General features: G+C 45.6%; 5 protein-coding genes across 5 annotated transcripts; 4 read left to right on the top strand and 1 right to left on the bottom strand.

Annotated features, from left to right (window-relative positions):
* Positions 1-689: 689 nt before the first annotated feature.
* On the top strand, positions 690-1046 carry ACHE_51079A (uncharacterized protein; the record flags this gene model as incomplete). Its single annotated transcript, XM_043280867.1, has 1 exon — positions 690-1046. One exon carries the CDS (start codon positions 690-692, stop codon positions 1044-1046), a length of 357 nt encoding a protein of 118 aa, XP_043138403.1.
* A 2304-nt stretch (positions 1047-3350) lies between these two features.
* On the top strand, positions 3351-4962 carry ACHE_51078A (uncharacterized protein; the record flags this gene model as incomplete). Its single annotated transcript, XM_043280866.1, has 3 exons — positions 3351-4043; positions 4091-4761; positions 4839-4962. 3 exons carry the CDS (start codon positions 3351-3353, stop codon positions 4960-4962), a joined length of 1488 nt encoding a protein of 495 aa, XP_043138402.1.
* A 1485-nt stretch (positions 4963-6447) lies between these two features.
* On the top strand, positions 6448-7793 carry HXT1_2 (hexose transporter hxt1; the record flags this gene model as incomplete). Its single annotated transcript, XM_043280865.1, has 3 exons — positions 6448-6514; positions 6570-7333; positions 7425-7793. 3 exons carry the CDS (start codon positions 6448-6450, stop codon positions 7791-7793), a joined length of 1200 nt encoding a protein of 399 aa, XP_043138401.1.
* A 584-nt stretch (positions 7794-8377) lies between these two features.
* Positions 8378-10210, top strand: ACHE_51076A (uncharacterized protein; the record flags this gene model as incomplete). The annotated part of the gene is made up of 7 exons (XM_043280863.1): positions 8378-8523; positions 8570-8663; positions 8725-8849; positions 8902-9060; positions 9114-9483; positions 9540-9947; positions 10010-10210. 7 exons carry the CDS (start codon positions 8378-8380, stop codon positions 10208-10210), a joined length of 1503 nt encoding a protein of 500 aa, XP_043138400.1.
* Positions 10211-13851: 3641 nt separating this feature from the next.
* UXS1_2 (UDP-glucuronic acid decarboxylase family protein) lies at positions 13852-14994 on the bottom strand (the record flags this gene model as incomplete). Its single annotated transcript, XM_043280862.1, has 4 exons — positions 13852-14447; positions 14510-14700; positions 14754-14893; positions 14953-14994. The coding sequence occupies 4 exons, from the start codon at positions 14992-14994 to the stop codon at positions 13852-13854; spliced, it is 969 nt and encodes a 322-aa protein (XP_043138399.1).
* Between the last annotated feature and the right edge of the window lie 809 nt (positions 14995-15803).

Genomic DNA, 15803 nt, shown 5'->3' with positions numbered 1-15803 from the left:
CGTCCGCAAAGTCGACTATCCACAACGATACCGTACTTCACCAAAGGGCCATCGCATGCTTGCATTATATGTTTGAGCAATATCTTGCAATTCGCCGCTTGAGGTATTCAACTAAGCAATGTCGACTGGGTTCTTACAAGCGCCTCGTTAGCCTGTTGAGGACAGATCAACTGTACATGAGTGCCGATTCTTATGGGAGTTGTAAACTAGAATATAAGTTAATGACTGTTCATTTCACCCACAAAATGAAAAGATCGGATATGTTCGCTTTGTTCGCGACAAAAGCAAAAAGCATACAAAGTCTGCCACGCACTCCAGCATCTGTAAACACATCCCTCCGATTCGCCTGCGAATTCTCCCTACCCGCTCTACACCTATGTTCTGCGCAATTGAATGCTAATGTTAAGAAAACCAAATTTCTCTTCTATTTTCAGATTCGGGATTCTGGTTGATGGGCGGGCTATGAATTATTCCAAGCCCCTGACAGGTACCGCTCTTGAGTTAATCAGCAATCCATGAATCAGAGGAAGTGGGATTAGGTCTAACCTTATCCCCAGCGAGCCCGACCCATTAGCATAAAGCCTTAGTTTCTCCTATTTACTATGCCTCATCTGTGGATCAATGAGAGATTTTCTCTTCCTTCATCGTTTGTCATTCTAGATCGGTGTTTATCAAGGAAAGATGGATCGATGGTACGAGCATTGTCTGAGTGGCTGGGCATGCCCGTGCCAGAAAAATCTCTACAATTCATCAAGGATGTTCTCACGGAGCTCAAGAGTTTTAACGGGAGGGATGGAATCACAACTGAGACTGTCACTCTGTCAATTGCAGCAAAGATCAATTCACAGCCAGAGCCCACAGCCAGGGATTTTCTCCTACGGTACCATGGGATCCTTTTTGATGCCGCTGCGTCTCAGTCGCCCCTAGACCTAAGTGATATTGCGGATATCACTTGCTTGGTTGCAAAAGAGCTTCCTTCTCAGCTAGCACCAAGATTTCAAGACGAGCTGACCTGGGGCGCACGGGAGGACTGGGATAGTATGTAGAACTTGTACTTTCCTGAATAGAGAAGTAGAATACTGAATAAGTTCCCTTCAGACCTAAATACAGATTACGAGGACGACACAAGAGACAGGAAACAACGAATTCAAGACTGGATATCTTTCAATGGATTGTGCACATCTTACTCGAACACACATGGCTACCTGACATGGAGAAGCTTGGATCAATGATTCTCTGTCAGGCATACGGCTCTTGCTCAAAACCAGATCCTGCTTATATGTTTGATTTCCATATCTCAGTTACTGCAGCTTGAATACGCATCCTTGGAAAGGAATCTCGCCGTTGGTCTGTAGGGGAGTTTTCAATGACGTTGATGATAATGCAAGAAAGTACTCTAGCTGGAAGAGGTGGGACAAATGGAGGACGGGCTTTGAGTGGTGCTGGAAATCAGAGAACTTGCGCCGAGAGTTGAAATCGGTGGCAGAGACGGCGTGGCGGACGATTTGCGATCTTGATAAGATGGTGCTATAGGACGAGTTGAAATGCCAGCATCACTCTTTGCTTGGCAAAGGAAAATCAAAATTCAATTATATAATATATATAACGATCAGCTAGGAAGTAGTGAGACTAATTGTGCTCTAAAATCTTGCATTCAGTTTTTTGGCGGGCGACTGCAAGACTATCACTCAATACGAGGCTGTAACTTCGTCGTCATCAGCTCAGGTCCATTGATCCCTTTGGGGTGATGAAGCGAGATTACTAAAGGATCTGAATGAGGGTTGGAGTATATGAATGGAAAGGGAAAGGGCTATGCTAATGTGCTTTAGGTGTTATGTACTTGATCAGAATGGTTTATGTTGATGTTCTTGTTGCTTTTTATGCAAATATATACGAACTCTTACACTAAGCCGCTCTGGTCGCATTATTATATACAGATACAGGCTAGTCATACTGCCGTCATGTATCCATAGTACGAAATGATCATAGATCATTTTTCACATGTTTCAGTCCAGATATGTCCGTTTGCGATAATGATGATGGAAGAAGATTTACTATACCGCCTGATAATTCCTAAGTCAAAAACGAAGCAGCAGCGAGGAGAAGAAATAAAATGAACAACTGATGGGCTTTTTGAAGCTGTTTACGGAAGTGATGATGTGCAATACAGAACTTGCACAGCAGATGGGTCGCCTGTTGGACTTATAGGGTGGACCACCATTCTGGCCAAAGTTGATTCGAAGACTGGGTCTGGGCTAGCAAAACAGAAAGACAGCTGGTGTCCGATTAAAATAATGGACGTGGTTGGATGACGCAACACGTCGAAAACGCCGAGGGAAGAGAGATAGGGGGTTTTTCGGAGTTGTGAATGTCGCCGGGTGCGCTGTCAGTCTACTTCGCTATATCCGGATTTTACTCATGAATATCTTCTAGATATCACATTCATGGCAGTAAATCCAGATTATAGGCGACAGGGCATTCGACCTATGCTCATGAGACTGTTTCTTCGTAAAGTGGACGAACACGATGTAGACACTTGTTATGTAGTCCCGCTCGAATCCGGTTATACTCCAAGTTTGGTTGTGAGATAGTTAGTTCTGTCGGTCAAAAAAAAGAAAAAAAAAAAAGAGAGAGAAGAGGGGAGCACGTTTACGAGTATGTTAAGGACTTCGAAATAAAAGAGAAAAAAAATACAACAGCCGGGATTCGCTGGTGGCCACCCACTAATCGGCCCGCGTGTGGCTCGAGTACAGCTGAGCAGACTGCTGCTTGTAAGTATTCGCCCGACTGTTATTCCGCTCATTTACTGCAGTAATTTCACTAGTCCACTCCCAATTAATGGCTGCAGGCTTTGGTTCCGCACTGCATATGATTTTAATCGTCGATATAAAACTGACTGCAAGCCATTATGACGCAGCATAGGTAGGGTCCATTGGAATGTTTGCGGATAAAGATCACCCTGGGAGAACTGTGAACTGTGGTTTTGACATAAGGTTGATGCTTGCCTAGCTCTGTCTACCCCGGATTTTAGCTCGGATGGTATCTGCCGCACAGCCTCGGGTCGGCTGCGAAGAATCTGTACAATGCCGGCATACGATCGTCGACCTTCTTGGCTGATTTGAATCAACGTAGTAAGATAATTTCCCCCGCAAATTCCCCGCATGCCTAGACTTGGGGGGACTTGGCCGGGCTGTCAAGAAAAAATAACGATTCTACCCAGTCCTACGGAGCTATGTGCGGAATTAGTTGGCATGCGCTCATCCTGCGTGCGGAATCAGTCAATATGCATCCAGTCTTAAGAACGGCTCCAAAACACGTCCAGGGAAGATGTAGCCCCCAGGACCGGCAAAATGACGAGCAAAGCATCCCAACGGACCGACGAGCCCAAAGGGCACCCAGAACACCTTGAAGAGGCAGACGCCAAACCTCTTACTTCAGCTCTTTCACCGGAACATCAAGCCTTCCTTCTGGACCGCCATGGCACTCTGGACCTCAATCCCATCCCTAGTATGGACCCGGCAGACCCATACAACTGGCCCTCATGGAAAAAAGGGATTAATTTGGCTCTTGTTGCATTCCATGCCTTTATGGCCGCCTTCTCTGCAGCATCGCTCATTACAGCTTTTGCAGAAATTTCAGAAACATTGGGTGTCTCTATGCAGCAGGCAAGCTACCTTGTCTCGCTCCAGATTGCAGTCTTGGGTGGTGCGCCTCTATTTTGGAAGCCATTGGCCAATAACTATGGACGCAGACCAATCTTTATGCTCTCATTGATATTGACCTGTGTGTGTAATGTGGGATGTGCAAAAAGTCCAGATTATGCCTCAATGGCAGCTTGTCGGGCTCTGGCAGCATTCTTCATCTCACCAGCCAAGGCCCTTGGTAGTGCAGTGGTCATGGAAACTTACTTCCAGCATGAAAGGGGGCGCTGCTTGGGCATCTGGACAGTTATGGTGACGTTAGGGATACCTGTCGGGCCGTTTATTTTTGGATTTGTGACACACCATGTTGGATATGTTTGGATCTATTGGATATTGGCTATTGTGAGTGCTCTATGGGAAATTTATTGAGGCCGTTCTGATTGTTCTAGGCAAATGGGTGTCAGCTTATTTTATACATCTTCTTCGGACCAGAGACCCGGTACCTTGAAACAAACAGCAAAGGATCAGCCTTCCAACGACAATATCTGCACATTCGCAGTATTGATCCTCGTCCCTTGACATTTTATGATTTCGTCCGTCCTCTTTTCCTTTTCTGCAAACTCCCTGTCCTCCTAGCTGCAGCTGCATATGCAATGGTGTTCCTCTTTGCCAGTGTGATGAACCCAGTTGAAATCCCCCATTTACTGCAGCACAGATTTGGACTCAATGCAGAGCAACTGGGCCTACAGTTCCTTGGAGTTATTATTGGAACACTGCTAGGTGAGCTGATGGGTGGTACCATGTCTGATCTCTGGATGATATGGCGTGCCCATCGTATTGGCCACCGCCCAGCACCTGAATTTCGTCTTTGGCTAAGCTATATTGGCTTTGTACTGGCTATGGTTGGAACAATTGTCTACCTAGTTTGTACAGAACAATCCCAACCTGGGAAATGGACTGTGGTGCCACTGATTGGCACGGGCATTGCATCCTTTGGGAACCAGGTAGTGACCACTGTTCTCACCACGTATGCTGTGGAGAATCATCCCGAAGACGCTGGGAGTGTGGGTGTATTCATCAACTTCATCCGGTTGACCTGGGGCTTCATCGGACCGTTCTGGTATGTTACTTTCGAGAAAAGGAAAAAAAAAAAAACTATGATATGTATCATCGTGACTGACCAAGGTAATGATGCAGGTTCCCGGCCATGTTTGAGAGCGTTGGAGTTGCAGGAAGCGCCGGAGTTGTTGTCGCCTTGATTTGCGGCGTCAGTTTCATCCCGATTACTCTTCTGCATTGGCAAATGGGGCGCTTGCGGTAAGGCACTTCTTAGAGTTAGATCATGTCATATACAGAATTCTAGAGATACCCAACAGTGATCCTATATCCTCCTTTTCGAACCTATGTAGATGACCAGTTGGGTGTGACCCCTCCGCCTGTACCCACACTACGTGCTATAGAAGTAGTCAATGGCTGCCAGCCAATCTATCTGACTTTGGTGCGCTGTCTGCGTTCTTCTCTCCTTGGCCGCGAAAGAGCTAAAATCAGTTGCAGAGACGACATGGCGGACTATGCGCGATCTCAAGAGGATGGAGCTATAGAAAGAGCTGACAGAGGCGCACCGTTTGCCAGTAAGCCACTGTGTGTATACAGAGCAAAATCACAGAAGAGAAAACAAGGGCCCATGAGTATGTTGAGGACTTCGGAATATGGTTTGGAAGGGGGGAATCTTGTTCTTTGTCCGTCGGGAGCTATAATAGCAAGCAGACTCTGCCAACACCACGTTCCTCCTGCCAAAGAAAATCCAAAATTCAAAATAAATGGCTACTCGTAGAATTAAAATCAATAATATGTTCGCTTCGCGGCACAACCATACAACAGCCGGATTTCGCTGGTGTCGCCCACCGAGTACTAACCAGCCGCACATCTATACAGAAGTCAACCATTTTAGCATGATACATATAAAGGTCAACTAGTTAGTGGTGAAGTTGATTTTGCTCCTATAATCTTGCATTCAGCCTGTTAGCGGGCGATTGGAAGGGTCAGCCAAGGCCACTGGCTATCACAGAATACGTGGTTCATTGGTTCCCATGGGGTAATGAAGCGGGGTTTGTGGCGATCCCCAGGTTTTGAACACCAATCGGAAGATTCCGTAACCCTACATGATGCTCTACAATAGTGAGCTCTTTGTTGATATCATCGTGATGCCGATATTTATACGAAACCTCACTATATAAATCGAGTTGTCTACCAAAGGGTTAATTTTCCAAAGACTATGCACGCCCATCATGAGTGGTCTATACATGAAAGTTCGCTTTGACCAGTTCAAACAAGCAGAACAAGACAGCCATGATTATTCACCTTTGCGTCGAATCACATGGCGCTCTTCCCTCATGGGTGTACTTGTATCTATGGGCGGTTTAATGTGAATTTCGCACTCCTCTGTTCTATTGAATGATAAGCTAAACCAATCAGTTTCGGATACGACACAGGTCAAATTTCTGGTTTCCTTGAGATGCCAGACTTTCTGAACCGTTTTGGTCAAAGAAAGGGTAATGGCATGCAATATTTCAGCAACGTGCGGGCCGGGCTCATCGTCGCTTTGGTATATCTCGGAAATCCGATTCATTTCGTATGGCTGACTTTTTGAATTCCTCAGCTCTCCATTGGAACCCTCATCGGTGCTTTGATAGCTGCACCGGTAGCTGATCGAATTGGACGGCGTTTATCTATATCTGTCTGGAGTGTGGTTGTGTCCGTGGGCTTCGTGATACAAATTGCATCAGTAACGGCTTGGTACCAGCTCATGATCGGCCGTCTGATTGCAGGCCTTGGAGTTGGTGCACTCAGTTTGCTCGTGCCTATGTATCAAGGTGCACAGTCCCGCTTATCTCTCGCTAAATCAGAGCATCATTCTAACAACTATAGCTGAAACTGCGCCACCGTGGATTCGAGGTGCCCTGGTCTGCACTTATCAACTATTCATCACACTAGGAATTTTCTTGGCCGCCTGCTTCAACTATGGCACCTACACGCATCAGCGAGATAATTCTGGCTCCTGGCGTATTGTTGTCGGACTTGGGTGGGCATGGACGCTCATCCTAGGTCTCGGCATTTTACTTTTCCCCGAGACACCTCGCTACGCATACCGTCACGGCCGCATCCAGGAAGCCAAAGAAACGTTGTGCAAGGTCTACGGCGCTCCTGCAAATCATTACAGTATCCACATTCAAATGGAAGAGATAGAGAACAAACTACGGTCCGAAACCCATAATTCTGGTGGAATAGTCCGTGAGTTTACCGGAATGTTCAAGGCACCGCGGATGCCCTACCGCATTGCTTTAGGAATGACACTGCAGGCGTTCCAACAACTCACAGGCGCCAACTATTTCTTTTATTATGGGACAACTATATTCAGGTCTGTGCAGATCGACTCCTTTGTTACGCAAATGATTTTGAACGGTATCAATTTTGGCACGACTTTCATTGGTCTGTACTTAATCGAGCATTACGGCCGGAGAAAATCTCTCATTGCAGGAAGCGCCTGGATGTTCGTTTGTTTCATGATTTTCGCATCTGTCGGTCACTTTTCTCTCAACATCGACCGACCTGAACTGACACCCCCGCCTGGTATTGCTCTTATTGTCTTTGCCTGTCTTTTTATTCTCGGATACGCGACAACTTGGGGTCCGGTGAGTTCTAATCTTTCTATGGAAGATCTATACGAGCGTACAAATCTTCGTAGCTTTGAAATATATCTCGCTAATGATACGTGATCTGCAGATGATCTGGACCGTCCAAGCAGAAATCTTCCCATCGCGCTATAGAGCAACAGCAATGGCGCTCTCGACAGCAAGCAACTGGACATGGAATTTCCTAATAGCTTTCTTCACACCATTCATCACGAGTGCCATTGATTTTCGATATGGCTACGTGTTTGCAGGTTGCAACTTCGCTGCCGCAGTCATAGTGTACTTTTTCCTGATTGAAGGACAAGGCAAGACACTAGAGGAGATCGACACGATGTATGTCCAGCATGTCGCCCCGTGGAATAGCTCGAAATGGGACCCGCCAGCATCATTGGAGGAGGGTAAGAAAACTAGCAGCAATGCTGGTACAGAGACTGCTGCGGAACATTTGGAGGCTACCTGAGCTTAATATAGCGAACGGGGAGCCCTGTTTTCCATACCCTATAGTCATGTGTTCTAGTAATTTACAAGAAGAGATAGAAATGGATCAAAAATAAATCACATCTCATTTGCCAAGGCAATGGCAGAAACTATGGCGCAGTCATAATTGAATATAAATTGAGCAGATTGGAGGAGCTTTCCTATAACTAAGCCGTGAGCATCTAGCCCTCTATATCCTAGTAGATATACTAGTATCTAGCATGATTGATTGTCTTCCGCGGGGAAAGGCCCGTTCCCACTTCCCAGAGCGCTTCAACCCCGGACTCAGACCCAGTTTCCCCGCATAATTTTAACGTGGTGGATTTGCGGGGAATGACCATTGAGTATATGACGAACTAAAAAAAAAGCCTCATTGGTTGTTCTATTGAAGTTTTGTCATTCAGGTTGCAGTCATGTTGTCAGTTCCACCGCGGAATATAGAGGAAGCAAAACCGCCTGCTGGCGGTCGACTTCAAGGCAATGAGTCCACGGACCCCCTGTATAAAATATTTTTAAACCGCCAACCTACCGTCGAGTAAATACGATTTTCTTGATACAGCTTTCGTAATGGAAAAACACGCAAACCGCACGCAAGATCAAGACCTGAAGGATGGGGTTAAGACGTCTGCTCAGGGTGTTGATCTTGGACAGATGCTGGATGTTCAAGCAACGCCTGAGGAGGAGAAAAGAGTCCTGAGGAAAATTGACCTGACGTGAGTTTTTCATTCGAGAATAACCACAGTCTCTAATGTAACCAAGCTTAATGCCCATGATGGGATTTGCCTACTTTTGGCAGTTTCTTGACAAATTGATTCTAAGTCAAACGACTTTATTTGGACTTCGAGAGGACCTGGTGCGTTGGCTTCATCAAATTAAAATGGAATCCTGAAATAACAAATACACAATTCAAACAGAACCTGCATGGTTCTCAGTACTCATGGTCCTCTGCAATCTTCTACTTTGGATACCTCTTCTGGAGCTGGCCCAATTCATATATCATTGTCCGACTTCCGATAGGCAAATACTTGTCCGTTTCAACGTAAGTTTTTCGGTCTAATTTACTAGAGGGACTCCCTAAAACATGTGTATAGGTTTCTCTGGGGTGGAATCCTGATGTGCCATGCCGCCTGTAAAGACTTTGCCGGGCTTATGACGGCTCGATTCTTTCTAGGCCTCGGAGAAGCTGCCATTGCGCCAGGCTTTACCTTAATCACAGGTATGTTTTATAAACGGGAAGAGCAGCCCATCCGGTGAGTGGAACTAAAAAAAAGTGAACCTCAACCCACATTCTTACGAAATCCAGTCAATCCGGCTGGTTCTTTGGGAACTGCCTGGCTGCGCTTCTGGGTGGCCTGCTGGCTTGGGGCATCGGTAATATCGACTCAGCAGGCATCGAGCGGTGGAAACTCATGTTCCTTATCCCGGGCGCCATCACTGCATCATATGGCCTTTTTCTCTTCTTCGTGTTACCTGATTCCCCTACACAGGCCATCTTCCTAACCCCCCGTGAGCGCGCGATTGCCGTACAGCGGACGTTGAAGAACAAGACCGGGGTATTGGACAATGGCTCCTTCAAGTGGAACCAAGCCCGAGAGGCCCTTATTGATCCCCAGACTTGGTTTTTATTCCTCAATTCCTTTTGCAATAATCTGTGGAATGGTGGTATCACAGCTGTCTGTCTTTATTCCTCCCTGTATGGACTTGACTATCTGAGCTGACTTCTTGGTAGTTCATGGCTATCCTCACTGCGGGCTTTGGCTTCTCCGACTTACAAGCGCTTCTGATGCAAATGAACTTAGGCGCAGCGGAAATTGTCTTTCTAGTGATCACCTCCGTCGCAGTCACATTTATACCATCTTCCCGTATAATCGGCATGTTTATTAATACGTTAATTTCTGTGGTGGGCCTCATTCTCGTCTGGAAGCTAGACAACGATCACCGTGTGGGGAGAATGTTCGGCTTGTGTCTGAGTATTGTGTACGCTATTAACCTTCCTCTCTCCCTGAGCATAGTCACATCGAATGTGGCCGGCTTTACCAAGAAGAGCGTGATCACCAATTTGATCTTTATCTCCTACTGTGCCGGGAATATCGTGGGTCCGCAGCTTTTCATTCCGTCTGAGGAACCTTCGTATCCTGTAAGTCGTCCTGATTTTTTAATGCGTCGGAAAGGCATTATTCCTGACAATCCCGTTCACAGACCGGTATCAAAGCAGCCTTGGCCACCTTGGTTCTGAGTGCCTTCTTCCTCGTCTGCTTGTATGCCTACTACTCCTGGCAAAATTGGCGGAGAAATAAGAGATATGGACTCCCTGAAGCGATGACAATTGGAGAAGAGATGCAAGATGAGTTGTCAAATAGGACAGACTGGGAGATTGAGAGTTTCCGATATATAATTTGAAGCAAGGCGTTGGTGACTTAAGTTATTGAGTTGTACTTCGCTATTGGTATTGGAATGGGACTTCTTTTTGACCGTGTTCGTTGGGGCATAGGGTTGCGGTTGAGAGCTGTCTCGATTATACTGACGGGTAATACGGCATACACTGGAATCTGGATGGAATCGACAGAGTCTAGGGCTCGCCAGGTCGCCAGGTAGAGCTCGCCAGGTCGCCATATCTAGTCGTTACCAGTGTCTACCAGTAAGGTACCATGATTCTATAGATAATTTTGCTGATTAAGATTGTATTAGGTTCAGTAAGAAGGCTGGCCAGGTCGTAATTTTGTATTTTTTGTATTTTATCGTTTTTTATGTGTAAAAAACAAAAGGGACTGGTAATTACCAGTTGCTTCTGAATACCGCCACCTGGTGAGCACCGTGGGCTTTGCTTGTTCCCTTAACTCTCCCATTGACCCTGATGGCGCTGTGCGTTTGCTCCTAATTAACTTGGTAAATGCTGCTAGTGGCCGATGGGCGATGGCTGTTGGTAAGTATTGGTAACAGCCGACAGACACAGACTACAGAGCCTGCAGTCAGCAGCATGTTGGCGCCCGCCTGCATTCAAGCTCTAACGGCGATAACCAGTAACTACCAGATACCATCAGAACCAGATAGTACTCAAATTTCATTGTATGCCCACAAATATGTGTATATATTCATTGAACAATCTTGATATATATATCTGTATATCCATGTCAACACATTATTTTTTGCAAGGATGTTTGTAGAGTAACTATTACCACTTACCAGTAGCTACTGCTATATTACTAGGACCAAGATTTTGGTATTGTCTTGTAATCCAAGTGATGGTATGGACTTGAAATCTTGTTATTACATGTAAATTCAGTAGTTCGACAGGTCGTAATATTACTTGCGCTACCAATGTCATTCGGATATCACTAGAATCACCGGTAGCATCTGGTAGGCTCTGGTAACGCACAACGCATATAAAGCTGTCGCACCTGGCGAGCTCAAGAGCAGTCGAATCACCGACCTGGCGACCTTAATTGAACCCCGCGCTTAGTAGCCTACCATCTCAATACCAGTCATTACCAGTAATTACCTGTGATGCCACCTGGCGAGCGCTACCTGGCGACCTGGCGAGCCCTGCCCTCGAATCGACAGTCGGTAGATGGTCTACAACATTTGAAAGAGCAGTGGAACAGGACCCAATGGAAGGTCAAGTGATACTTAATGGAAAATTTCAGGTTATCTTCATGAGCTAACTTAGAAAGTATGTACATTGAGCTTTGTACTGGATAAGAAAAGGAGGCACTTCTGTATATTCATGGTCGTACGACTGCGACTGTGTGACGTATTTGAAGAGAGGGAAAGCGTCGGACAGTCCGAAAAAAGGAGGCCAAAAGAAGTAAGGGTGAAGCGAATAATATCTGCTTCTATCAAACGTGTTTTGTAAAAAGACCGTTAGGTTTGTATGGCGCTGCTCGCCCACTAATCACCCTGCTCACCCAACTATCACCCTTGAGCAGTAATGAGAGAAGGCAAAGATAGCAAAAGATAGCAAAACATACAACAGCCGGGATTCGCTAGTAGTCACCAGCCAACTACTAACTGGCCTGCGTGTGGCTTAATTTTGGTTAATAGTCGGGTGGGTGCCCCTAAAGGGTGCGAGATGGTGTGAACTCTTGGCGCTCACGCGACTAGCGTAGGCGCTCTATAGAGATGTGCGATACTCCACGCCACACACACCCGGTGCGAAACCCCCGGTCCAAGCGCTAGCATCATCAATCTGACGGTCAGTTGAAATTATCTAGATTAAGTTCGGGTGAAGTTCCAGTCCGCTTCTGGGATCGATCTGGGCCGAAGGCTTGCTCAACGCTCCCATGAACACAGCCGACTATCCTGTGACCTAAGCTGAGATCCACAGGAAATTGAAAATACATAGATACAACTTTTGCTTTCTATTTCCGCTTGTGCCCTTATTGTCACGGTCTCAGTATGGTAGATAAAACGAGATAGTATTCTCGATCTAAACTAGATAGCCACAAGACGAGAATATCGGTCCTGGAGAGGAAAGAAAAGGAGAAGCCACAGGGGCGAGACAAAAGAAACCAGGCCAATTCATTTGATTGCTTGATTGTCAAGAAGTTGGATACAGCTAACAAGGATACCAGAATGAAAGACAAATGCAAGTAATCAGTGTAATAGCCATATCATCCCTGTTTGTCCTCAATTATGTAGATGCATAGACAGAGCTTTCTGATGGTTACACGGCTGCAGTTCAGAATAATCATTGGCAAACACAGCATACCGCAGCTTAGGCTCAGAGAACTCTATCATGTTGTGAGTGGCATTGAATTATGGATACTGTATTGAACACCGAGTAAGAACATGCCTTTGGTTGGTAAAGAAGTTGCACAGTGAATTATGATCCAATTTTTGACCATATTCTCTTTTAGCCAGGGATGATATTTTCCACCCTCCTTGAATCAAGAGATATGTTCATTGACTTGGATATGATTTCTCAGCAATTCGACCGCCCATTTTCTGAAATATAGAAACCCACTCTACCATCCCTGGTTCTTGACCATTGAGTGGATATCGGTACACCTTGCCCTGCTGTATGGACAAATATCCTGTAGAACTCATCTTGGTATTGGGCTTCCACAGGTCTGGGTTGTGATGCAGTTGACATTTTTTTGCCCTCAGCTGAGTGCCTTGAGTTCATGATGGAGAATTTGCTGAGAATCTCTTTGCATAATTTTGGTAGTGAGTCAAATCTGGCAGGAGGGTTGTGCCAATCGAATATTCAATGTATCTAAGATGTTAAGTTCAGAACAACAATAGGGGCATATAAGAAGAATTACTTTTCATGTAAGCGCGATGGCGGAACTGCAATACCATCACCGTCCAGAGCTACCCTGTGAATCCAATTATTCTGATAACAGAACTTGATGTCTGCATCATTGAGATCAAATGGAACACTTTCTTTCTCTGTAATTGCGTTCAATATGTTTGAAATTCTACTTGTATATCTCTCTATACAAGGGAAAGAACGATGAACTGGCTGCATGCTTAGTTTTCAAAAGACTGTGGTGGTGTCCTCCAGGAACCAGCTGGCATGATCTTCTGTCAAGGGCCTAATATGCCCATGCTTGATATCATGGCGATAGGCCTGAGACTTCTAGCTTCTTGGTTCAGATAAGCTTCTCAACGTGCTCCACTATGGGGATGTTTAAAGAATCCCAAAATTGTGACAGCTCAACGCTATACAAACAGCACCAACATGTCAAACGAAGCCATACAAGTAATCTGAGCAAACAAGAGCTTAAGTCTCATCGCACAGATATTTATAAAGACCGCCCATTGCCTAGATAGATTCCTTTTTCTTCTTCCCCAGATTCGATATTCTCGTCGATGGCTGCAATAGTTTAGATAGGAATTCAGTTAGTTATTATCTACTATTCCGAGCCCGTGACAAAATTATTTATGATATGTACGATAGAGAATTATTGGCTATTGCTTATGCACGAGAGAAATGGTTTCACGTTGTTAACTTGCTCACTTTTGAATTGAGGGCGTAGGCAGGTGATATGGTTGAATATTGACTTCAAGCACTTTGAGAACTGTGGACGACTAGCCAACTAGGAATTATGTATATGCCACTCGATCGTCTTCCGCAATCCATCTTGCAGTTGAACAACTGGCGCCCAGCCCAGCTTCGACTTCGCTAATGTAATATCTGGCCGCCGGACCCTAACATCGTCAACAGGAAGCGGATGATATGTGATTGATACTCTGCGCTGACCCGACATCTGAGAAACAAGCTCTGCTGTCATCTCCGCCACTTCCTGGATGGTGATTTCGGCATCATTGCCTATATTAACAGGCCCGTCGTCGTAATCGCGGTTCATAAGCGTATACAGTCCTTCAACACAATCCGAGACATATTGAAACGATCGAGTTGCCGCACCATCGCCGGTAATCCTTAGAGCTTGACCTGCTAGCGCGGAGGATATGAAACTTGATATCACCCGGCCATCATCGGCCCTCATACGTGGTCCATAAGCGTTGAAGATGCGAGCGATTCTGATGTCCACTTTGGACTGCTCGCGATATGCGTAGCATAGAGCTTCTGCGGCACGCTTTCCTTCGTCGTAGCATGCGCGTGGTCCAAAAGGGTTGACATTTCCCCAGTAGCTCTCGGATTGAGGATGGACCTGAGGATCGCCGTATACCTCTATATACTCCATATTGCATTAGACCAATATAGTTTGGCATGAGAGTTATGCTATCACTCACCGGATGTGCTTGTATGTAGAATCCGAATACTTCTGGCCTTAGCAAGCTCCAGGAGATTCTCAGTGCCCAGAAAGCAAGTTTTCAAAGTTGATAATGGATCTTTTTGGTATTGTATCGGACTTGCCGGACATGCAAGATTGTAGATCTGGTCGATTCTATCAAGACCTTCGAAAGGAGATTGGATATTATGGCTAATGGTTACTGTTAGTCCTGTAGTCTCCTCCTTATACTGTTTAGTGCGTACTTGATCAGTGTGAACCTGGGGTGCTTCTCGAGGTGTTGTAGATTTTTGGGGGAGCCAGTTTGGAAGCAGTCCACTCCTATTACATGATAACCCTTCTCGAGAAGAAAATCGATTAGGTTTGATCCCAAAAATCCGGCACCCTAATCAACGATAAGCGATGAACAGCTCTAGCGTGCGATCCTGGGAAATTGAGACCTACCCCTGTGACGAGGACGTTTTTAGGACTGTGAACATCATTCATACTGTCGGAGTTCTCAATTAAATTTGTAGAAGAAAGAAGAGATGAACCTGGGGCGATTGTGCGTGATATCGGCTCTCGCTAGTGTTGTAATAATGTGATTGGTAAACTGGTGTGACTGCATGATTCCCCGCTTGATATACATATCTCATACGGAGCCCGGTATCAGGATATGCATAGAAAGACGACGATGTATATAGCGATTACCATTACGGCGGCTTACCCGGCCGCCACTCGGCCTACAAGGCTGACAGATGCGTGTATGAACAACAACAACAATAATAATAATACGGAGCCCGGTCCGGGAGCAATTTCATACACGTAGTTACTACATGGAAAATATAACTATTATTGAGTTTCACGGAATCGCTTTTTTTTTGGCACGCAATACAGAAGCTGAATGTGGAGGCATTTTCACAGAAAATCCTGCATATACACTAAGTGGGACGTAACATTGATATGCCTATTTAGTTAACTAGAGGGTTCTGTGTTAACTGATCTCTTCCTTCAATCTCAAGGCGGATGATGACTATAAATGTGAATTGGGCCAGGTTAGCTCCTGATCTTCATTATTTTTTGGCAGTAATTTACTTGCTCCCGGGTATGCCATTTTTAATAGTGATTTGTTCGAGATATTTGGACGATAGGATACGATTGAATGGCTCAAGGAGGGGCTATATTCTTGAGCCGCGGTGGCTGGCTGAGCTGAACAGTGGGGATCTTCAGCTATGATCCCCACAGCCATCCCTTATTGATTTCATGGCCATTTTCAGCCGAGCTGCTCTGTTGCCCGCCCCCACCATTGTGTTCAA

This window comes from Aspergillus chevalieri, chromosome 5 (genome assembly GCF_016861735.1).
Source record: "Aspergillus chevalieri M1 DNA, chromosome 5, nearly complete sequence".
NCBI lineage: Eukaryota > Fungi > Ascomycota > Eurotiomycetes > Eurotiales > Aspergillaceae > Aspergillus > Aspergillus chevalieri.
Note: the sequence above shows the minus strand (reverse complement) of the source record. Positions and strands in the feature narration are given on the sequence as shown.